At 49.0% G+C, this 22,219-nt stretch overlaps 9 protein-coding genes across 9 annotated transcripts; 4 read left to right on the top strand and 5 right to left on the bottom strand.

Annotated features, from left to right (window-relative positions):
- Positions 1-21: 21 nt before the first annotated feature.
- Positions 22-1,280, bottom strand: FSUBG_11850 (dTDP-glucose 4 6-dehydratase; the record flags this gene model as incomplete). The annotated part of the gene is made up of 3 exons (XM_036676577.1): positions 22-524; positions 575-1,110; positions 1,156-1,280. 3 exons carry the CDS (start codon positions 1,278-1,280, stop codon positions 22-24), a joined length of 1,164 nt encoding a protein of 387 aa, XP_036532673.1.
- A 573-nt stretch (positions 1,281-1,853) lies between these two features.
- FSUBG_11849 (dTDP-glucose 4 6-dehydratase) lies at positions 1,854-2,834 on the top strand (the record flags this gene model as incomplete). Its single annotated transcript, XM_036676575.1, has 2 exons — positions 1,854-2,333; positions 2,385-2,834. The coding sequence occupies 2 exons, from the start codon at positions 1,854-1,856 to the stop codon at positions 2,832-2,834; spliced, it is 930 nt and encodes a 309-aa protein (XP_036532672.1).
- Positions 2,835-3,162: 328 nt separating this feature from the next.
- Positions 3,163-4,281, bottom strand: FSUBG_11848 (uncharacterized protein; the record flags this gene model as incomplete). The annotated part of the gene is made up of 2 exons (XM_036676574.1): positions 3,163-4,147; positions 4,199-4,281. 2 exons carry the CDS (start codon positions 4,279-4,281, stop codon positions 3,163-3,165), a joined length of 1,068 nt encoding a protein of 355 aa, XP_036532671.1.
- Positions 4,282-4,730: 449 nt separating this feature from the next.
- FSUBG_11847 (uncharacterized protein) lies at positions 4,731-5,833 on the top strand (the record flags this gene model as incomplete). The annotated part of the gene is made up of 3 exons (XM_036676573.1): positions 4,731-4,813; positions 4,861-5,361; positions 5,410-5,833. The coding sequence occupies 3 exons, from the start codon at positions 4,731-4,733 to the stop codon at positions 5,831-5,833; spliced, it is 1,008 nt and encodes a 335-aa protein (XP_036532670.1).
- A 1,015-nt stretch (positions 5,834-6,848) lies between these two features.
- Positions 6,849-8,170, top strand: FSUBG_11846 (solute carrier family 35 member E3; the record flags this gene model as incomplete). Its single annotated transcript, XM_036676572.1, has 4 exons — positions 6,849-7,070; positions 7,204-7,830; positions 7,890-8,080; positions 8,131-8,170. 4 exons carry the CDS (start codon positions 6,849-6,851, stop codon positions 8,168-8,170), a joined length of 1,080 nt encoding a protein of 359 aa, XP_036532669.1.
- Positions 8,171-9,014: 844 nt separating this feature from the next.
- FSUBG_11845 (uncharacterized protein) lies at positions 9,015-10,151 on the top strand (the record flags this gene model as incomplete). Its single annotated transcript, XM_036676571.1, has 3 exons — positions 9,015-9,512; positions 9,564-9,832; positions 9,887-10,151. The coding sequence occupies 3 exons, from the start codon at positions 9,015-9,017 to the stop codon at positions 10,149-10,151; spliced, it is 1,032 nt and encodes a 343-aa protein (XP_036532668.1).
- A 1,024-nt stretch (positions 10,152-11,175) lies between these two features.
- FSUBG_11844 (pisatin demethylase) lies at positions 11,176-12,938 on the bottom strand (the record flags this gene model as incomplete). Its single annotated transcript, XM_036676570.1, has 4 exons — positions 11,176-11,298; positions 11,366-11,849; positions 11,906-12,578; positions 12,731-12,938. 4 exons carry the CDS (start codon positions 12,936-12,938, stop codon positions 11,176-11,178), a joined length of 1,488 nt encoding a protein of 495 aa, XP_036532667.1.
- Positions 12,939-13,963: 1,025 nt separating this feature from the next.
- On the bottom strand, positions 13,964-15,673 carry FSUBG_11843 (uncharacterized protein; the record flags this gene model as incomplete). Its single annotated transcript, XM_036676569.1, has 1 exon — positions 13,964-15,673. One exon carries the CDS (start codon positions 15,671-15,673, stop codon positions 13,964-13,966), a length of 1,710 nt encoding a protein of 569 aa, XP_036532666.1.
- A 949-nt stretch (positions 15,674-16,622) lies between these two features.
- FSUBG_11842 (uncharacterized protein) lies at positions 16,623-21,825 on the bottom strand (the record flags this gene model as incomplete). The annotated part of the gene is made up of 6 exons (XM_036676568.1): positions 16,623-16,742; positions 17,063-17,120; positions 17,279-17,323; positions 17,560-18,078; positions 18,137-20,479; positions 20,564-21,825. 6 exons carry the CDS (start codon positions 21,823-21,825, stop codon positions 16,623-16,625), a joined length of 4,347 nt encoding a protein of 1,448 aa, XP_036532665.1.
- Positions 21,826-22,219: the final 394 nt, after the last annotated feature.

Raw genomic sequence — 22,219 nt, 5'->3', positions numbered from 1 at the left:
GAAGAAATAAGTTAGCAAGTCCTAAACCTCGGGGAGACTTGTCGGCGTCACTGCCTGCTCCTCCTGTTGCTTGCTCAAAGCCTGAGGGAAAGGCGTCAGCACCGGAGAAATATCACCCCACCACTTATCACCATAGCGTTTATACCAATCAATCGTCGTCTTGAGCCCTTCATCAAAACTTGTCTTTTGTGTCCAACCTAGCATCTTCAGTTTGGTAGCATCAACAGCGTATCTCATATCATTGAAAGGACGGTCGTGAGTATGCTTCACCCAGCACTGGATGTCCTTCGTGTCTTGGACATCGATACCCATCTCGGTAAGAATAATATAGCAGAGCTCGACGTTGGAGATTTCGTCACTTGAGCCGATGTTGTAGATTTGACCGATCTCGCCTTTGTGAAGAATAGTATCAAAGGCATCGGCGGCATCTCCTGCGAATAGATACCGGCGAGTGGGACTACCGTCTCCATGAAGGACCACGGGTTGACCGCGGTGAAGTAGTGAGATAAACTTGGGGATAATTTCTACCACCAAGATTAGAGTCGACGCAACGAAACAAAAGGCGAGAACTTACTCTCAGGGTATTGATGCGGTCCATAAACATTATTACTCCTCACAATAATAACAGGCAGTTTGAAGCTCTTCTGATACGAATTAACCAACATCTCCGCTGCAGCCTTACTCGCAGCATACGGATTCGTCGGCGATAGAATACTCGCCTCAGGAAGATCATCATTCCCATGCGCAACCTCTCCATAAACCTCATCGGTAGAAATGTGGATAAACCGCTTGATTCCTACGGTTTTCGCACTCTCAAGTAGGACATGTGTGCCGTACACGTTTGTCTCAGTGAAACTGTATGAATTTCCGAAACTGAGATCGACGTGCGATTGCGCTGCAAAGTGGAAGACAGTGTCAATGTTATACCGGTTCAGACAGTCTAGAACCTCGCTAGGGCTTGTGATATCGCCTTGATAAAAGGTGAAGTTGGGTTTTTCGCGAAGAGCGCGTGTGTTGTTGAGGGAGGAGCAGTAGTCAAGCTTGTCAAATGATATGACGTTGTATGCACCGGGGTAGGTAAGGACGAGGTGTCGAACGAGCCATGATGCACTGTTTATGGTCAGACTATGGCACTTTTTTTTAGGTAGTTCTTACATGAAGCCCTCGCCTCCTGTGATCATGATGTTCTTGACATCCTGCTGCGGTTCAAACTTGGTGCTGCCCGTTAGAATAGGCGCGTGCTGCCAAATATCCCGCTCGGGGAGAAAGCTATAGCCCATTGTTTCTGTGATTGATATGACAAACTGACGTGGTTTGATGGGAAATCACTCAAGCAAAGCTTTTCTTCTAGCAGATATCGAGAGTATTAAAGCATTGCCGTTTATTAACAACTGAAAAGGCTCTCTATTCTAATCCCTGTTTCCCAAGGACGTTTTCAACTCTCGTATTTCCGAGCAATTCCCGTACCCTGCCAGGGTGACTACCTTCGAAGGCTTCGATACGCCAAACTCTGTTTTCCCCTTTGACCCCTTATCCCTTGCGGCGGAACTGACACCCGTTCAACGAAGCTCAGCGGGTAATGGGATAGTGCCAATCTTCTTGTTCACTGTCTGTATCCCTGGATCCCTGGATCCCTGCCTCTTGCCTCAACACGTCAACTTACCCGATCGACCTCAAGGTGCTTATGGTCAAACCCGAGCCCAAACACGTAGTTAATTAAGTCTATGTAACTTAGCTTGCCTTTCAGCTCTTGCCGCACCAACTTCTTTCACCCCCCAAATTCTCAGCTCACCACCGTTCCTCATTCCTCCTCGTACTTCACTCCTACTAAACTTTACAACACATTCAACAAAATGCCTGGAATTCACACCGACGGCGCAAATGGCCTTAACGGCCTGCACATTCGTATACCCAACCGCTTCCTAATATGGGGCGGCAACGGCTGGATTGCCGGCCTTCTGAAGGACCTCCTCCTCCGCCAAGGCAAAGAGGTCTACAGCACGACAGTCCGCATGGAAGATCGTGACAGTGTCGCCAAAGCACTCGAAGTCTTCAAGCCAACGCACGTCCTTAACGCTGCGGGCTGTACTGGTCGACCTAATGTTGATTGGTGTGAGGATAACAAGGCGCAGACGGTCCTTTCCAATGTCATTGGGACTTTGACGCTTGCGGATGAGTGTTCTCGACGAGGGATTCACTGCACTGTTTTTGCTACTGGGTGCATTTATCAGTACGATGAGGAGCATCGCATCGGTGGGAAGGGGTTCAAGGAGACTGACGCTCCGAACTTTGATGGGAGCTTTTACTCGATGACGAAGGCCCACGTTGAACCTGTAAGTGTTATAAATCTTGAGAATGTCTCTACGTTTCTAATATGATTCTAGATCTTGGCAAGTTTTGACAATGTCTTGATTCTCCGTCTTCGCATGCCAGTGAGCGACAATCTCAACCCCCGCAACTTCGTCACCAAGATCTCCAAGTACGAATTCGTTGTCGACATACCCAATAGCAATACTATTCTCCACGACCTCCTCCCTGCGTCGATCATCCTCGCTGAGAACAAAGATACTGGGGTTTATAACTTTACAAACCCCGGGGCTATCTCACATAACGAGGTGCTCGGCTTATTCAAGGAGATTGTACGACCCGAGTTCACGTGGAAGAACTTTAGCATTGAGGAGCAGTCTAAGGTGATCAAGGCTGGAAGAAGTAATTGTCAGTTGGATAGTACTAAGTTGGTGAAGAAGATGAAGGGGTATGGATATGAGATCCCTGAGGTTCATGATGCGTACAGGCAGTGTTTTGAGAGGATGAAGGCTGCCGGGGTTCAGTAGTTGCCAGTGTTCTCATCATTCTCCGTAATTTAGTTGTCGCTTCGTTGATAGAAAAGCTCTCTTTACATGTTCTGGATTCATTTTACTGGACGTTCTCGGTTCTTTGAATAATATAAAGTCTAAAATGTGAGCCAGAAGTTTTACTCTCAGGTTTTACGTATGGCCCCGAGCGCTTATCACCACACATAACCTCCCGCAACTTTTCAAGCCGTTCAATCCTGTTTGTATGCACCCTATCAGACTGCTCAGCGAGGAACACGTTGAAAATGACGCGATCTTATTCTTTCTATGCTAACCACGTGCTTCCAAATGCCATCGCCATCAACATCTACCAATCCTTCGCACAATTCCCTGGTACAAAAGAGGCCCAATCCATATCCAGCACCATCTTAGCCTCAGGGCAATAATTATAGATATGCTCCCTTCTCTCTTTCGTCCCCCAAATACTCCCATGCATGTAGCCCGTTCCACCAATATGATACCCCATAGGCTCATAGAAACCTTCCCGCCAGTTATCTATACCTTTCACCCACTGCCCCGGTCGTCCAGGCTCTTCCATCTGCTTCATCATGTTCACATGCTCACACTCCTCGTCATCGTAGTCGCCGTCGCACTTTGGCTGAGGTACTACCTCCCCAGGCCCGCCGTTCATCTCGCCTGAGAAAAGCTGGGATATAGAGCCATTTGCGACTCGACCGTCGACATGATGGCCCAAGCGTGTTGAGAGCCAGACATCCTCGGGATCACTGTTGTCGGTGCGCTGTTGGTTCTGCAGAATGCTGACGATACTACTCACCCGACGGATCGACAAGCCGCCATTCCCACCATATTGTCCTCCTGTATTCCAAGGTGCTCCGACGTAGTCGTATCCCAGAAACTCCTCAATCGTTCGTTTATTATTCGCGCAGAGTATCGAGTCCGTCTGAAAGACGAGCAGCATCTCCGCCGGCTGTAGCACAGTGTCATACAGCCATAAATTCGTCAAGAAACGAGAAATCATTTCTTGGCCGGCAGTGCTCATATTTGAGGGTATGTACGTCAAATCCAGTTTCCCAGACTTGACGTGCTCGCGCATCGCAGCGGAGGAATTCACGTACGCTACTGATTCGTTGGAGCCCATGAAGCGAAACTTCCAGTCTGGCGGCATTTGGTACATGAACTTGAGAATCAGAGGCGCGATGATCGGCTGCGGTCTGTTTTCTACGAGGAGAGCTACTTTGGACTCGTTGTATATGGACTGATTGGCGTAATGGAGCGTGATTTTCGGGAGGGTCGGTAGCGGCACTTCTGTCAGATTGAGGATGATGAGGATGCTGCAATTGTTGTCAGTATCTTCGCGTTGATTAGAGGAGGAGTCTGTTTACCCAGATAATGCCATCAAAGCGATAATAGCGATCCGCGACAGTGACGATAGCCGTCGCTGCGCTTGGAACACTGAAGTAATCATCGTGATGACATGTAGAGGTTGATGGCGATGGTAGGCACTGAAAGTAGTTGCTTACCCAGAAATGAGTACGGTTGCATAGACTGAGACTGCACTGCGAATCGAGCTGAACTCTTATCGTCCTTGCTCGGGGTGTCGCTTTGTCCGGTGAATCTAGTCCAACCTTGGTGCCAGACCCTGCGCAGGGATTGCCAAAAACAGTATGGACCAGTCCGAGTACGCCACAAACTCATCCCCAATGCTTTACCTGTCGATCAAAACCAGCTAATTCATTAGCGACAAACATGAAGACACTTTGTTCTTTTAACTTTGAATGGTGGGTTGTTCTTGGGGGTCCCGTGTTCCCAAGCCAAGAGGGTCACTGAGGAACCTGCCATTTCATCCCCCTCATGACTTACCTTTCATGCATTCACTAATTCATGCCATTCCTTGTCAAATCTTCAAGTCGAATAATGATGCCTTCCTTTGTCAAATTGAAGCTTCGGCGAGATTCTCTTCAAGCTCCCCTCATTGCTATTGTAGCATTACTATCTGCGTAAGCGACAACATCCCCCAACCGCTTATCATCTAACAATTACGTAGATGGTTCATCGCCCTCATCATCCTCCCACAATGCAAACCCGCCATTGCCTCAGCCCGCCAAAACCTCCCTTCCATCGCCATCGACTGGTCCCCCAACAATGATCCTCGAAAGAACTACAACGCCTCCAAGGTAGCGCTCATTATCGAACCCGAGCCCCTACCGCTTCTCGTCCCTCTCATCCTCCACATGATCGGTGTTGTGCCGCCAGACTGGCGATTCATCTTTGTCGGATCCAAAAAAAGCGTGTGGACTGTCGGTCGAGCGTTTGGAATACAGGTTCAGCAGGGTTTAGGCAAGATTGAGATGATGCAGCTGCCGCAGCCATGGAAGATTAGATCGAGGGAGGATAGAAGTCGTCTTCTTACTGATACGAGATTCTATGACGAATTCCTACCTGGGGTTGAGTGGCTCTTAATGTTCAGCTCGGACAGTATTTTATGTGCCAACTCGGAGTTGAGCCTAAATGACTGGCTGGATTATACTTGGGCTGGTGCTACAGAGTAAGCTCACCTCTTCCCCATCTTCTCTACCAACTAATATGTGTCTAGCAACAGAGAAAACAAGAACCTCGCAGTCTACGGCGACCTCTCTCTCCGTCGCGTCTCAGCCATCAAGCAGATCCTAAGCTTCCAATCACGATACAACGACAGCGCAACTGATGACTCATGGTTCGGCCCACGCCTCGAAGTCCTCCCAGATGCAAAGCTAGCCATGACCTCAGATCGACCGTTCGCTGTTCAGAACAATATCACCTTGCAACCGATGGGGTACAACCTTCGAGCCCATGGGGATCAGGTCGACAAAGAGGTCTGGAAGTTCCCTGAAGCTAGGAAAGAGGCTTTGAAGTATTGCCCGGAGATACATATTATTCTTAGCATGAAGCTTGAGAAGGAGAGATGTCCTGGGGATAATCGCATGGGTCAGATTGTGGCGTCGACGACTACGGCCGAAGCCGCTTCAACTACTTCATAGAATGGTTCCAGAAATGTCCTTATATTTTGTTCCTGCTCAAGCCTTACTTGTTATGAACATCACCAATGATGCTTTGTCATTCCACTGTCTTACTATATGCTCGCGATGTATTGCCAAGATCTCAGCACTACGGTAGCGCACCCGCTCAGGACCCTTAAGAATCCTTAATTACCTTTAGACTGACTGTTAGCTGGCGAGTACACAAGGCACATCGCCCAGAAGCTGACGCACAAATGCAGCTCGCTTGGCTATACGCTAGCTACTTTCAAGCATACAGTCGTTCGGGACTAAGCGACCCCTCGATAACCCCTCCAAGGCCCGCTATCCTTTTAGTCTAGTTTGTGTCGTCAACAACTGTTAGTCTATCTTGTCAGGCGCTATCCCTTGCCGTTCAAGGGATGAGACAAATCCGGCTAACCCTTCCGCCCTTACACTAGGCAAAGCTGGTTTTCTCGTCTAGTAACACGAACGGGATTGCCTTTCCCCATTAAATGCATGCCACAGTAGGGGAGCAAGAAAGCTCAAAGCCTTCACCCTAAGGGATGGAAATATTTAGGTAATTTGGCCTAGTCTCAGGGGACTCTTTAATAAGTGTATTTTAGTATCCTCGTTCTAACTCTTAAGCTTCCGTTCTCTCTGATGTCCCTATCGGGTGTGGAAATAGGTAGGTTCTACCATAATCCTGTTCTAGAAATAGAGTTGCTCCGTGGGGGGCAGTAAAGCTTCAGCTCCCTCTGTGCGCAGGGGATCAGCCCTGATATGAAGATGGAGAAAGTAAGCTTCGATTTCCAGGCACTTAGTCAAACGACAGGTCATTATCCCTATCTCTTACTTTTACATGTGAGCTTGATGCGCTCACCGAAAAGGGTTTTGAATATGTGTCATTCTGAGTTAAATTACTTAGACTACACCTACATCACGCGCCTTGCCTCACCAACCTTTCTCTCATCTCGAACAGCTCAACACCTTTCTTCTATGCCTATTAATCCAACTTCTGTCACTCTTTAAACCAATCATGTCACGAGAAGCAGACTCAAAGCTGTACTTTATTCCGGAGGTACCATCTCCGTCTCCGTCCGCGACAACGATAGATTCTTCACCTCAGACGTCCAACATCGATGATGAAGAATTCGGTAGACGACCGAGCGACTTTGAGCTCAATGAGCTCTTTCACGATGATGAACCCCTTCTGTCTGAACACAATGAACATGTACGAGAGAAGGAATCGGCACAGCCTGTGCGTAGAGCTTCGAGCTCGGCGATCAAGTCGATCTTTTGGACGTTGGTCAATGTTGTTGCGACAGTCTTGATTGTATACTCTCTCACCTCTCTCGAACGTGGCTGTGGCTGTGATGCTTACGGTATTTCAGGTCTTCACTAACAAAGCTATCCTCTCTGGCAACTCCCTCAAACATGCACAACTCTCTTTCGCAGCGTTTCACTTCACCATCACCGGCCTCGTGCTGTTCATCCTCTCCCGCCCTAGATTTGCTTTCTTCACACCTAAATCCGTCGCCGTTCGACAGATGATACCGCTTTCCACCGTCATGGCCCTGAACGTCATCTTCCCGAACCTCTCGCTAGCATACTCGTCTGTCCCATTCTACCAGATCTCTCGTATTCTGATCACACCTTGTGTCGCTGCTATGAACTTTGTGCTGTATAGAGCTACTCTTCCTTTTTATGCTTGTATGGCACTGGTTCCGGCCTGTGTCGGTGTCGGAATGGTGTCGTACTTTGACACCAAAGCCACGACTGCGAGTGCTGCGACCACTGGGCTGCTGGGTGTTGTCTTTGCATTTTTAGGCATCTTCTTTTCGTCACTTTATACAGTATGGCTTGAGAGTTATAGACGGCAGCTGAGTATGACAAGCATGCAGCTGTTACTCAACCAAGCTCCCCTCTCTGCGTTCCTGCTGCTTTACTTTATACCCTTTGTTGATAAGGCTCCTGCTCAGGAAGATTTGTCTCTGGATCTTTGGGTCTTGATTTTGATGGTACGCCTTAAACTTGTTTTTGTCTCTTGAGATGAAACTTCTGTTAACAAGTCATATAGTCTGGCATCTTCGCAGCATTGGTCAACATTTCCCAATTCTTCATCATTGCGGAAATGGGTCCGGTGACTAGTACCGTTGTGGCTCACGGCAAGACTTGCATCATTGTTGCTATCGGCTGGTACATTTCCGGCAGAGACGTTGCTGATAAGTCTATCATCGGCCTCATGATGGCTTTGCTTGGAATAATCCTGTAGGTAATTTGTGATACAATCTTTGGGCCTGCCAACTGATTTGATGTAGGTACTCGGCTGCTATTTTGAGACAGGGCCATAGGGCATAAAACATAAAATTACACTAGGAGAAAGTTTTAGATGAAGCGTAGAACATACTAAGGATCTAATTTGTGTCTTGTGCGATTTCTGCGGGCTCATTTCTGTGAGATGCTGGCTAATTGAAAGTAAAAAGAGTCAGAGTTGGTTAGGACACGCACTACCGAGGAATGACCGAACTAGATATAAGATAAACAATTAAACTTTACAGTGTTTGGGGGGTTAGGTTTTCCGAGCTTTGGGGGTTTGGACCACAGTACCTGGATCCTGGTCGGCTTGGCCGTTGAGCGTGATGAGGTATTGGTTACCCTGTATTTGTGTATCAACAGAACAAACAATACACACAGCTCAAATGACGCAGTAATAACAGAAACTCAAGAGTTCTTACGCGATGTGAAAATAGGTGTGCATCACCAAGTTTGCCAGAAATCCTCACCTTCAAACATTTCTTTGCGCCCTCTAATTGTTGATTGCTTGGCGACCCAAAGCTTTTGACAAGCCAACCTACTCACATCGCGATGATGATAGCCTTGTTCTAATCAGGACCACGCAGTCGAAGAATCATGACGGATTTTCTACCAAAGAACTCTTAGGTTCAAATACTATTTTACTTAATTGTTCAGTGGAATGCACTGTTGGTCATGATCGTTGTAGAGGGTTTTGGTTGAAATGAGCGTTCATAAGCGGAAGATTGTTGTACCGAGGCTGCGCTGAATCACTCTTAATTGACACTGGCAAGTTTTAGTTGCCGCGTGAACCAGAGCCCAGCATCACCAACTGACTCCACTTTGGCCTCAGCTTCAGATCCATTTCAGCAGCGTTGCCAGGATCTCGCATTTCTCTCCCGCATGCATCATGAACGGCATCAACCGACGCATTCTTTTTTGGCTCAACGACATCCCTCCCCATTCCCCTTATCCCGCGCGACTTATCTCCAAGAAGCGCTCCCTCTCTGTCGGTGGTGTTCTTCCCTCGCCGCCTCACTCACCAGAGTCTGGACCAGAGGAGATGCCACCAGTCACTCCTGTGGCCAAGAAGCGCAAAACGATGGGCCATGTCCCCTCGCTCGCGCGCCGTGGTCAAGTTGAGGATGATGACGAGGAGAATGAGCAGACCCCGAGAGCTGAGCCTTCGCTGTCTGATGATCGTGCTTCCCAGCGCACTGGTAGTACTGGTGCATCTGGTACCTCGTCTCCCACCAAGGCTTTGCGAGCGCTCAAGTATCAGGAAGATGGACTTGACCATGTAAAGCTCGACGTGTCGGACGATACTCTTCCAGCATCTCTAGTTGAACTGGCGAACGACATGCAAGAAATTGGAAATGGTGAGGGCGTTGTCCCGGTGTATCTCAAGGTTGGTGCCATTGTTTCTGCTGGCATACCATGGTTGACTGACGAATGAAAGGGCGAGATCAACGATCTTGGTGAAAAGACGACTGCCCATGGTCGTTTCAAGCCTTATAGGTTTGACGACGATAAAGAGCGTTATCCGCAGCCCTTGCACCGACAACTCAAACTTGGCGATGTATTACAAGTTGTGAGTGACGCTCGAGACTGCGACGAGTATCAGGCCGATGAGACGTATTGGAACAACCATGTTCACACCTCTCTCCTCAACATTATCTTCCGCGGAACCAACCCTTGCCCGACACAGCTTGATGGTTTCAAATCCTGGTGTGTCACCCGCTTCTCCTCACTCCAGCCATAGCTAACAGAACCCACAAACAGCACCACCGCCTCCATCCTCCCCGAGTACAAGATCAACGCCACCGCTGGTAAGAAGGTCGACTACGCCAGCTTCATCAACCCCGAGCAGGACACGCTCCTTCTCAATGCCACCAAGCTCATCGACGAAATTTGCGCTAGCGCCACGGATAACAGCATCAACCACACCAGCTTCCAGCGCCTCCTCGATCGACCTATTTCCTTCAGTATTGAGACGAAGCGCGGTGCGCAGATGGCGCAAAAGGCGGAACTTCAAATGGGCGTATAGCATGCGGCCCAGTGGAAACATCTGAAGTCTCTTGCTGGCAGCGCCTTGGTGCACTTAGCCTTTATCCCTGGGATAATTGTCCGAGGACACGTCTAGGAATTCGTGGCTTCGACCTTTGTCGATGGCAAGACTGTAAGTGTGCTTTGATCGCTTGTGACTTGAATGTACTGACGATGTGTTTTTAGACCCTTTTTACGGCGCATGGCTCTTTTGGATCGACTGCTAGTTTGCTGTCGACGTTCCAGGTCATCGCTGGCGCCCAGCGACTAAGAACTTGGGCACTTGAGGTTTTCTGGCCTTGGTATAAGATGTATGTACTTGGCCCGAAGCCATCAGCGGCCGTCTTGGTGGATGTAGCATGATCCGGCCTCCTGGACGTTTATGTCTTGCACATAAGGGCAATCATCATCTCATGCTGTAGGTTGTCAGTTCTTGTATCACCAACACATCTTACCAGCGAAAAGCTGCACGGTTGGAAGACCTCGCCCTACTGCTACGCCCACTACCTGTCACGACTTGGAACAATAAGCTGGATTGTTGGCTTATAGCGGAAATCTTTGCTGGCCGTTGGATGATCAATGGGAGACGTTGGAATGAGGATGATTTGGCATAAAGAGTGTTTGTAAAGCAGAAAGCGTAATTTTGCCTCCCGCGTGGCTGCATCCTGCATTTGGATCGGATCATGAGCAGCTGTTGGATAGTAGGCTGATTGGATCATGCGGGTCGGATAAACTTACGATTTAAGGACTTTCCCTCATGAAATGTTATACCTCGAGTCACAGTAGCTGCTCACGCCTTATGCTTACCAGACATACCTCGTGTTGAGGTTGAGAAACGTTCAATACAACCAGATCACTGTTCTGCTCTGTCAAAGCATTCTTTTATTATCTTCTGTCAACCTTCCGGTATTCATGTTCATTTGCCATGCGGCCCATGGTGGTTTTCTCAAGTCTCTTTCGCAAATCTTGAAACACTCCATAGAAGGGAGCAGATGAATGCCATAATTTTAAACGTTCGGAGACATTTACGAAAGGCTTTCTCGCTTATAACCCTTGATCCAGTATTCTGATTGCAGGAAGACGCCAACATTGACCGACTGCCATGGCTTGATCGGATCAACGACAGCGAGGTCAAAACGCCGGACTAGCTACAGATACGTTGAAGCATTAGTAGACACGCTCGAAACAACCTGTATCAAGTCGTATTGAACTTACCTCAACAAATACCTTGTTCAGCTCCATCAGCGCAATGTTCTTTCCGAGACATTGCCACCGCCCATATCCAAAAACAAGCTCAAGAGTCCCTTCCATAAGACGAAGTTTGTCTTCAGAGCAATCCAGCCATCTTTCTGGACGGAATTCATTGGAGTCTTCACCCCATATGTCAGTTCGGCGGAATATGCCCCACGCACAGTAGCCGATCTTGGTACCTTGAGGTAGATATTGCCCCTTGAATGTATCCCCACCCCGAGGGACTTCTTTGCTCATGAGGCCAACGACTGGCGGGTGGATTCGAAGACCTTCTTTGATAACGGCTTGGAGGTATGGCATCGCGCGTGCTTCGGCATCTGTGACGACTGGCATACTTAGTTTCGCATTGTCGATCTCTACTCTCATGGCATGAACTACACGGGGGTTGGTAATGATGTAGAGTAGAGTTGCTCGAATGGCAGTCGCGGTCGTGTCAGCGCCTGCTAGACTTGTCGAGTGTTAACTACCTGGTGATGTGAGACGGAGAGTGAAACCTTGACTCACATTTGCATCAGGATCTCCGATTCGACCTCATACTGGAGCAGCCCCCTCGAAACAAACGAGCCAATCATGTCTCTCTGAACCTTGGGGTTTGGGCCAAATCGCTCCGCCGCGACCTTCTTCGCGATCGCCATGACTCTACCGACGCCGGCTTTGTCCCTCTCCGACGGTAGCATGCTTCGGAAGATAGGAAGCTGCAGTAATTTGATCATCCACGGCATTACGGTAGTAGTTATGATGGTCGGCATGCTTTCTTCCATCGCAGTGATGTAACCATTCACGTCTGAGTCAGTCTCCAAGTCGCCAAACGCCTCGCCAAAGGCCAATGCAGAAATGACATCGAGGGTGAAATATTGAGCTTTGTATCCAAAGTCAAATGGTCTCCTTTTGGCTATGTATTCGGTGTCGAGCAACTCGAGTAGGCGTTCTACGTTCTCATCCACTGTGGTCTCGATGGTGTCAACTTCTTTGCCGGAATATGCTGCTGCCATTTTCGAACGGGTACTGGCGTGCAGGTCATCGTTGCGCTGAGACAGGACGTTGTCTTTTGTTGGATCCAAGCGCATGGCGTCGTACCAGCTCGAGCGTTTATATCGTGTGCGCACATTGAGCATGTGTTTCATCAAATCTGGGTCGGACGTGATGAGGTCGTTTGGTCCAACGCGTGCGATATCGCCTGTCCACTGGTGTCAATTTGCGAGCTATGGTATGGTGGAACAAAGTCGAGATAGTGGCATTATGTACAACAAGATCACAGCTAATGACGAAAGGGCCTAATAAAAGAACCCTATGACGGGTTGACCAAGATGTCACCGGCTTTGCACTCACCATGTTTCTTGCAGGCTTCCCAAAGGTCAAGATGGGTACGACCACCACCAACGCGTGAGATCAACCACAACTGACTGAAGCCTGCAATCGTAGGGCCTTTGAAATGGCGCAGGCGAGCCCATTGATGAATTGTTGAGACAAGATACCCGACGACGACGAGAATTCCGATAAAGGCAGCAGCCCGTGAATCAAGCCCATGAATCACCATGGCAGCTTCAGTAGCATCACGGATACCTGCGAGAATGTAGGATGAGTTAAAATGCCTCTTTACAGCAACTTTGGTCTTTATTACCCCGCTTCTTTAAATATCAAGGGTTCGTTTAGGTTCCGATCCACTGGCCGTGTAATGTTGCAGTTATCTCTGATTTGGAAATACCCGAGTGCCGTGCACAGACTGTAAATGACCTGATGGCGACGATTCTTGCCAATTGGGGATTTGAAGAAGCACGGCTTACACCAATAAAAAGTGGTCGAATTACCAACTGTGCATTCCTCCCTCCACCGACAGGGTATACACCTACAGGGGAAGTCAAGCTTCTGATTATAAATCGGGATAGTGGAACAACCTGGCCCAGAATTCTACTAAAGCATATAAATCTTACCTGAGTCTTTTTGCCACTTAGGCTAAAGGTTCTCGTAGACACCATTACATGTCTCCGACGTCTGTGAGATCTGCTCCTGGCTGCAACTTCGTAAGGTGCATCGGGAGATTCAACAAGCCTGAGAAATCTCAGTTCTGACACGTAGACAGGAATACTTTACCAATGGCGTTCATACAAGAATGATGCCATCGATTGGCCAAAATCGTTGGCCAATTGGAACGCGTGTCGAGGCACTTGTCATTGGATGAGACCAAGCCAATAATACAAAGCGTCACTGGCTCCTTACTACAACTAGGCTCAATTTCGCGTAAAGCTACATAATATCCAAAGTAAACTAAAACTTCGAGGACTTTGTCTATTGTATGGTCCATGATGACACATGAGAAGACGGCTACTGTTGAAGGACATCCTCGATCAAAGAGCCCGTCTCACAACTTGATGCCATGGCAATCTGTCTGACCCTGTTACTTCGGAAACTCATGGTGCTTGGCTACGGCTTTGGTCAACGTGGTGGGCTAAGATATGTCCCTGATTTATTAGAATGCTGATGTGGATTCTTTTACTACCAATGACACCGCAGGTATACGGAGCGGTTGGGAAGTAGTCCAGCGTAAACTGCTATAGAGTCTAGTTATTCACGTAAACCACCAGATTTAAGAGCCTTGATTTCCCCTTCCGATAAGTCAGAGCGAGGTTTCATTTCAAAATACTCGCCCTTGATTTGCATCCAATCTACCTTACCATTCGAGACATCGAACAAGCCATCCTGATCATCGCCATAATCTCGCTCGACAGCGTTGACCGATTTCCAACCCTTAATTGTTTTGCCGTTGTCCCCCGCAATAGCATTGTAGTTCCAGGGCTGGTCCAGGGTGAAATTGCACTGTATGATCGAATCTCTGTCATGGACAACAACAGGTTCGCTTGTAGAGGAGCAGGTTTGAAGCGGGTAATTCTGGCTTTTTGGTGATGCGAGGACTCCCTGGGCCACACAATCGGTATTTGCGGTCATCCAGGCAATCTTGCGATCCATGAGATATCGGAAAGTTTCCGTTGCATGGTTCATCTCAGGTTCTCCATCGAGGATAAGGGAGTATGAATTCGGTGGCAAGCCTTCTTTCAGCGCCTCCAGGGTATGCATGATGAAAATGGAAATGATCCTGCTTGCCCATTGATAGTGCACTTGATGTGGACCCGGGATACCCTCATCGGGTTCAATGATGGACTCGTTGGCCGTGGGAAAACAGCTTAGCTCTGTTGCGCAGCCCCTGGGGAAAATATTTCGCCAGAGGCTAACCCGTTGCTTAACGAATAGCTTGGGGTTTTCCTTGATAAAGGGTATAAAACCAATTGTATGACACTCGGGATTTCCAACGGCCATTCTATCCTCGTTCAGAGTCAACTTGGTGATGAGGAGGCGCTGAGTTTGTGAGATGCTTTTCAGGAAGCGGATGGCTAAGGCTGCAGCTGAAAAGAAATGCTTGCGCTGGTAGCAGTACATAGTGCCAGTGTAGCCCTCTTTGTCATATTCGCTGTAGCGCCATGGGTCTAAATTATCCCATCTTTCTCCCAAACCAAACCGCTCCACCATATCTGTGATTTCGGGCAAGGAAGGTATTGCCCAGAACTCGAAACCAAGATGGAAGAAGTCTGAAGTTGGGCTTGATTTGGACTTAGCCCACCCTGGTAGAAGATCATCAATAGCCTCTCTGAACTTTTGAGGGTGTTTGCTTGCAATTTGCCTCAGCAGATTGGTATAGGCACGGTTCCTCGAAATATTGTTGTGATGCATAGATATCTTTGTCAGGTCGCCACAATTATCTATATTTCCCCAACGTTTCTTGAAGTCGTTTAATAAACAGTCCGTGTTTACATGAATATTGCGATCGGGTTGGCGGCGCTCAAAGGCGATTATGTCTGATAATCTCTTTTTGATGTCGGGCATGTATCTAGAGTCTTGCTGGCTAGGTGTGTCATACATATCTGGAGTCAAGTAGTGTCTGAGGCGAGCAAGCATGGCATCAATAATAAGACAGTGGTAGGATAGAATGAAGTCAAGCGCCGCCGCCTTCTTTCTCCAATCCCGTCTGTAAGCTGTGGAGAATGTGATGGTGTTGAGTGTGAAAGGATAATCGTATGTCTCGTGTGCAATCGTGCGGCAGACTTGCCGTAGTGATAAGTCAATTGGACAATGATTTGCCTGCACGATCTTGTCGGTTGCGGAGTCGTAGACGTATCCCCCTTCGATGGTGAAGTATTCCAGGTAGATTTGCTGGCGCATTTCCAAGGGAAGACCTAGGAAGCTAGCCCTTGGCGTGTCAGGGAGGGTCTTGAGAGGCATGATCGTGAAGCTTTGTCTCGTGTGTCAGGGTCAAGTGCGAGGACTAAAGAGGAAAGATTAGAAAGTAGTGTTTTTGGCAAGAGATAAGAAGAGGTAATTTATAAGCGGCTGACCACCGGAAGTACATGACTCATAGAGCGATATCGGGGCGCGCCCGAAAGCTTAACCTTATGGGTAATAGTCAATAACATACTTTCACCAATGAATAACCAGACAGACATGTATACAAGTGTATTATATGAAACTAAGTTCTGTCTGCTGATTTAAGTTCTCAGCCACAAGCCGCAACTGTAAATAACACATCTAGCTAACAACTTAGACATTATACCATAATGACTAACCAATTGCTACAGCCAAAGGCTGATATCAGGAAAACCTAAAAGATGACTCTTTGGCCGGCCTTGGAGGCATATAAGATGCTAATTACTGATGTGAGTTTAGTGAATGAAAAGTCCAGAGGTAACTTACGTACCTCCAATCCGTCGGCCAAGAAAGGTTAGCTCAACACCACAAAACCCCAGATCTTCAAAATGGCAGCTCCTAGACATGTCAGAGGGCTCAGGCTGTTGGATAAAGATAACAAATACTTACCAACAAGACTAGTTGTCAGCATGGATCCACCCTGCACGTATGATGCCCACAGATACAGCAACTATAACCCGGTCAGATGTAGACCCTGTAGCGTATATCGAAACTTACCCAATTCCCTGTCAGGCTGCAGGAAATCAACAACAAGAGCTACAGGCTTCGTACAGCAGAAAGCTTCAACAACCTCCAAAGTGTACGGACCGAAGTCACTGGATACAGCACCAACGGGGAATATGACAAGATAAGCAGCGACATCCTAATCCCTGGGCGATAGTTAGACAATAGATGAGTAAAGACTTACAGGTAAAACTTACAGCTTGCTATCCTTGGCACCCACGGCCTCACCTGTACAGCAACAGCCCTAGGCATCCCTCCAGAGGTCATCAAAGTCATCCGGCAAGAAAGGAGAGCATGGGGAGCCTTTGATGCAGACCCTAAGAAGGACGAGGAAAGGAAGAAGAAGATCGAGCTCATGAGAGAACTGTGTGAAAGTGTAAGTACGTGAATACCAGGAGTCGGATGCTACTTACAATACGGCTTGGATCCAGTCACTGATCGACCTATGGCTCGCAATCGACTACTTGCTGATTAGCAGGGCGGGTTTGACTTAAAGAATCGATGGGAAATACATACCCCGTGAAGTCTCTGACATCATGGATGCGCTGTGCTATTATGTTTAGTATTCCGAAGTGATGTAAGTGGAATGTCCCAACGTACGAAGAGACCTTGGTCGTATGAGTCAACTTGTCTTCCAAAGTCAGTATAGGGCAGATACCGAGGTCAAAAGGGCTTGAAACTTACGGAAGGCTCAGTGGACGAGGCGTATTTGACATCCTGCTTCGGCGGTTTAGCTTGGGCACTTAACATAAGATAGGCATCTAACAGAGATACTGACCAGGTACGGCGCACAGCATTTGGATTTGGCGAAAAATACTGACACACGAGAAAAGCTTGACCTGACTGGCTATAAGTTAACCTGTGAGTCACTCGAGAGCTGAAGGAGGGAAAGAGGCTTACAGAAAGTTTCGTGATAACACGTATGTCGGTGCGATTGTGGCTGAGCTTGAACTGTCAGTAAAGGTCCAAGTCGACGGTTCGATGAGTCATACAAGAAGGTTGGACTGGCTGGACGGGTAAGTCAGTCCGTTTCGCCGAGTCGTGATGGTGAAATGAACTTACAAGGTTCGGGGCAATCGGAAGGTGGTGGCGGAGTTGAGTTTATGAGTCAATCACAAGGTTCTGGCGCAAAGAGTCAGCATCGGACCAAAGCCTTCACAAGCGATCGGAAGTGGACTCACAGAAAATACACTTCGGGTTTAACACAATGGGAAAGTTCTGCCTCAAGCAGAGCTTCAAACGGGCAATCCGACCAGCGGATCGCCTCAAATTGCCATAGAGAGGAACCAAGCCTCGATCTCATGACAGTAGAGGATCCACCTTCGCCAGGAAGCTGGATGGACATGGTATAGCTCAGCATACCAGGAGGTAGTAGCGGTACCCACCATCGAGGCGGTAACCACCCGGGGTCAAGGGAATGCAAGATGCACCAGGCAACTGTGCGATGATAGGGTAGTGGTGGTGTCGTGGTTGAAGGAGTGCACCAGAGACTGCGCCAGGCATCTCGTGGTGAAAGTGAGGGAACGAAGAGGCGCAATGTGCGGTCAACGACGCCTTCTCCTCTGCCCAGCAGAGCGATGCGTCGTATGCCTCGGAGCGTAAGGATGATGCCGGCCTGGAGTCCGCGTGTTCCTCCCTCTGGTGGAAAAGCGAGAGGATGAAGTCCGTGAGTGAGTAGGTGGTGAGTCTGCATCGTCCAACTGCGCGAGTCGAGGAGAGATGATACCGGGGATCAACTCGAACTGCCTATGCTTTGACCTAACCGAGTCAAACTGCTCAATGTCGAAGTACTTCAAGGCCCATTGGGTAGCGACCCGGCTGTCCTTGGTGAGCAAGTCCTGATAGCTGGTATGACCGACCCTCTCCTCAAGGTTCTTGCGTGCGTCCTTGAGCCTTTCGCATTGGACGAAAAGATGGAATGGTGTCTCTCGAAACTTGCCGCAAGCACAACGGCCACAGCCTCCTTCCTTGATGCCAGTCTTGGAGAGATGGGCCTTGAGTCCGATGAACTCGGTCCGACAGTGGAGAAGAATCGTAGTCTGGGCTCGGGACATGTTCTTCTTGTAGTAGCCAAGGCTCTTTCTACCCCAAGGCTCCGTGAGAGCAGCGGGTAGCTGAGCACTATTGTCCCCCCGAGACGTCCTGGCTCTCTCAATCCTTCGATGGAGGACATACTTCTCCCACCTGACCCTGCAGCTTCGGGTCGCTCGAACCTTGATGAACTTCCTCAGTCTAATGTTGCGAGCCTTTGGATCAGCCAGGGCGTTCAGCCCCTTTTCACGGCGCTCTGGATCTTCGTTAAAGTTGATAGACTCGAACAGATTGATGACGCATGCCCAGGCATCAAGGTTCAGATCATCATACGGGTTGCGAACCCCAGACTTCAAGAAGTTATAGGTCTTGTCTGTTCGCCACAACGGACGAGGAGAGGAGAGTAACTTGGCGCGTTGTAGAGTGGCTTGGGAGTGAAGAACTGTCCATATGTTCTCGACGAACATCTCCTTCTCCAGAATCTGTGGAGCAGTGCGGTAGAAAGCCCCGGAAATCTTGCGAAGACAGAAGGTGTAAGCATCCTCAAGACGCTTCATCTGCTTGTTGTTGATCTGATAGCTGATCTTGTCTTCGTCCCGTTCCCTTCTGATGAACCACGCTCCGCAGGCATATGTAAAGACAGGTCGAATCTTGGATATGAAGAAGAGGCGCATTGTCTTGAGGTTTGGACCCCAATGCGGCCCAGATATGAAGCTCAAGTAGCCTATCCTCTGCTTCGCCTTGCCAATGATCGTCGTAATGTGTTCTCCCCAAGTAAGGTCACTGCTGACAATAACGCCGAGGATTTTCATGTTGAGTACCGGCTCCTCGTGAAAGTCGGGTATGTTGGGGATCACTTTGTTATGGCCCTTCTTGCTCTGTTGTTTCTTGAAGTGCATAATCTTGTACTTCCCGGCCCCGAAACGAAGATCCAGCTCGTCTGCTGTGGTCATGACGCTCTCGTGTAGCATCTCGAGACCTTTGCAGTTGGCCTCGTAACTGTCTGATATGGCCATGAGGTAAATGTCGTCCACGAATGCAAATGCAGAGAGATTGACTTTGCTCCTCTTGCCATTCAATTCGACAGGGTGTTCCGAGAAGGTCTTTGCGCGTTGGAGAAGGGGAGCAGCGAAGAAGAGGAAAAGGATAGGCGAGAGCGGCGAACCCTGGGGAACGCCCGTGTTGAGATCGAATCGGTCGGAAATAATACCAGGAAGGTGAAAGCTTGCTGTGCGATCTGAAAGAAAAGACTGAATCATGTCGACGATCCATCGTGGGAAACCCTTGTCAGCCAGAGTTTGGATGAGAGCCTGCCTCCAGACATTGTCATAAGCACCGCTTATGTCGAGTCCCATGATGGTAACAACTTTGCCCAGGGCCCAGGCGCTGTAAACCTTGTCAAGCATGTACTCGAGGGCTTCCGAAGTCGTTCTCCAGCCAAACTGCCGTGCGGGTAGAAGATGTGGATTTGCCTTGAGGGCCTCTTGCATCCTTGAAGCCACAATCTTCTCGAGAATCTTGCCGAGGCATGACAGCAAGGCGAGAGGCCTCCAGCTCGTAGGCATGTTAGCAGGCTTACCTGACTTGCGTACCATGACGAGAATGGCATCCTTGAAGTTGGCCGGGTGGTAGCTCATATTGAGGCAGACTTGGAAAGCCCGCAAAAGATGAGATCGCAATTCGTCGCCTCCAAGCTGAATGGCTTCGTACGGAACTTCATCGGGTCCGGTCGACTTCCATCTCGGCAAACCTTTGATGATCTCCTCGAGTTCCTTGTCGGTCAAGCTCTGTCGGATATGCATCTCTTCCCCGCGACCAGTGAAGTCTGCAGAGACTGGGGCTCTGCAGGACTTGGGGCCTTTGTTGGCGCGGAAGATGACCTTCTTGAACATGCTGACCTTCTTCTTAGGAGTATCGGCATTCTCCATGCCGCCATAGATCATCGTAGGTAGCTGCGAGGATTCCACGGGTCGACGGATCTTCTGCCCCAAAGAGGCCAAATGAAAGGTCTTGCGTATAGATGGGGGCTCCGCCTCGGTGAACATGCGCCACAGCTCTCGCTTATCCCTCCTGATGTACCGTCAAAGTTGCTTAATCCGAACTTGGATCTCTGGTGTTATTCTAGGGGACTCTTGGAGAGCAGTCACTTTAGACACTCGGTCGTTCAACTGCTTCTCGAGGATGGTTTGTCGTTTCCTCTGAAGGCCAATCTCAATCACGGGAGCAACCGAACGAATGGTTTCCCTCAAGGCCTGGATGATCTTGGAGAGGTAGCTGATGATCTGCTCACGAGTACTGAGAGGGTCGCTCTTGGGAGGGAGGTGTTTGGCAAGCTCTTTCATGAAGGTCTTTTGATCAACCCTGTCTAAACAAGCCTTCGTTCGGACCTTGGTTCCGATGGAGCGAGTGATCTTGGTCTCGATGATGCGGTGGTCGCTTCGGAAACCCGGGGCCGAATGAATCCGGCAGTACACCACGTGAGGAACAATGGTCCGATTCACAAAGGTCAGGTCGATGGTTGAACTCCTAACAGACTCGTCCTGGGAGTTGGAATAGGTGATGGTTCCGGGAATAGTAAGCAGTTGCATGTTGCTGCTGCTGACTCTCTCGTAAAAGTCCCTACTTTTCGCGGTTTCGTTCCTCGTGTGGCCGCTCCAGCTGCGATGATGAAGATTGAAATCACCAACGAGGACAGCATCCCCTGTAGTGTCGTCGATGCGCTCGAACAAAGCGTCCAGGTCAAGTCTGTTATTGCGGTCGTAGACGTTGTGAATCGTGAGAATGCGCTCGGCAGTCAGGATCTGAAGCGTAGCTACGAGGCCATTGTTGACTCCGGTATCCATTATCGCTCTCCAAGAAGTAGTTGGGATAGACTTGTGGACGTAAAAGCAAACGCTGTGCATCAAGAGCTCAGCGGCACTGGCTGGAGGGTCAGTGCCATTGGGCGGATTGGTAGCGCCTGAAGTGCCATCAGACGTAGCAGCGATGGGAGCAACGGTGGGAGCAGCGTTGGTAGCAGCGTTGGTGGTAGCATTCGTCGTAGCGTTGGTCCCGGTAGCCGAGGCTCCATTACGCCAGGTTGGGTATTGCTCCTCAGTAATAGGATGGTCAGAGGAGAAGAAGATGTTGTATCCTGGTATATTGTGGAATGCAAGGCGGTTTGGGGGGTCCTGGATGGCTAAGACAAGAGGTCGCTCATTCTCGGGTGCGAGTCTCAGTGCAGTCTCGAGGTGGCGGATTCTGATGGGAGCCCCTTTGAGATTGACACTCCAGATAGTGATCTCTTTCAGGAGGGTCTCGTCTTCCCGGATCTCGCCACCGTCGATATGATCATCATCGAACTCGCTGAGTTCCTCATCGATGTTCATGTACTCGAGGTCCTCGATCATGGTATTCTCGTGATTGGTGGCCTGCATGTTGGACTAATGCAATCGCTTTGACTGATACTGTACTGATAACAATGGGTAGACACTTTAGCAGGCTGGCGGGCAAGCTAGGCTGGTAGGCTGGTAGGCTGGTAGGCTGGTAGGCTGGTAGGCTGGTGGGTATGCTGATAGGTAGGTAGGTAGCTACTTGGTCCAGTAGCTGAGGTAGCTGTATTCTATAGTTCTAAGAGTGAGTTGGGGCATATGAAGAGTGATGAATGGCTGACAATACCTTCAAGGTTTGCAAGACTGCAGATAAGTCTTGAGCTGCTACTAGAAATATGTACACTTCAGTATTCGGAACACAGAGTGATATATTGAGTGAAATTAGAAGTTACCTACCAAAGAAGGCGTGACGAAATAGGTGTGATTGACGTGTAAACTG

The sequence above is a fragment of the Fusarium subglutinans genome (assembly GCF_013396075.1).
Source record: "Fusarium subglutinans strain NRRL 66333 chromosome Unknown NRRL66333_c0000237, whole genome shotgun sequence".
NCBI lineage: Eukaryota > Fungi > Ascomycota > Sordariomycetes > Hypocreales > Nectriaceae > Fusarium > Fusarium subglutinans.
This window is presented reverse-complemented; position numbering and strand designations above follow the sequence as displayed.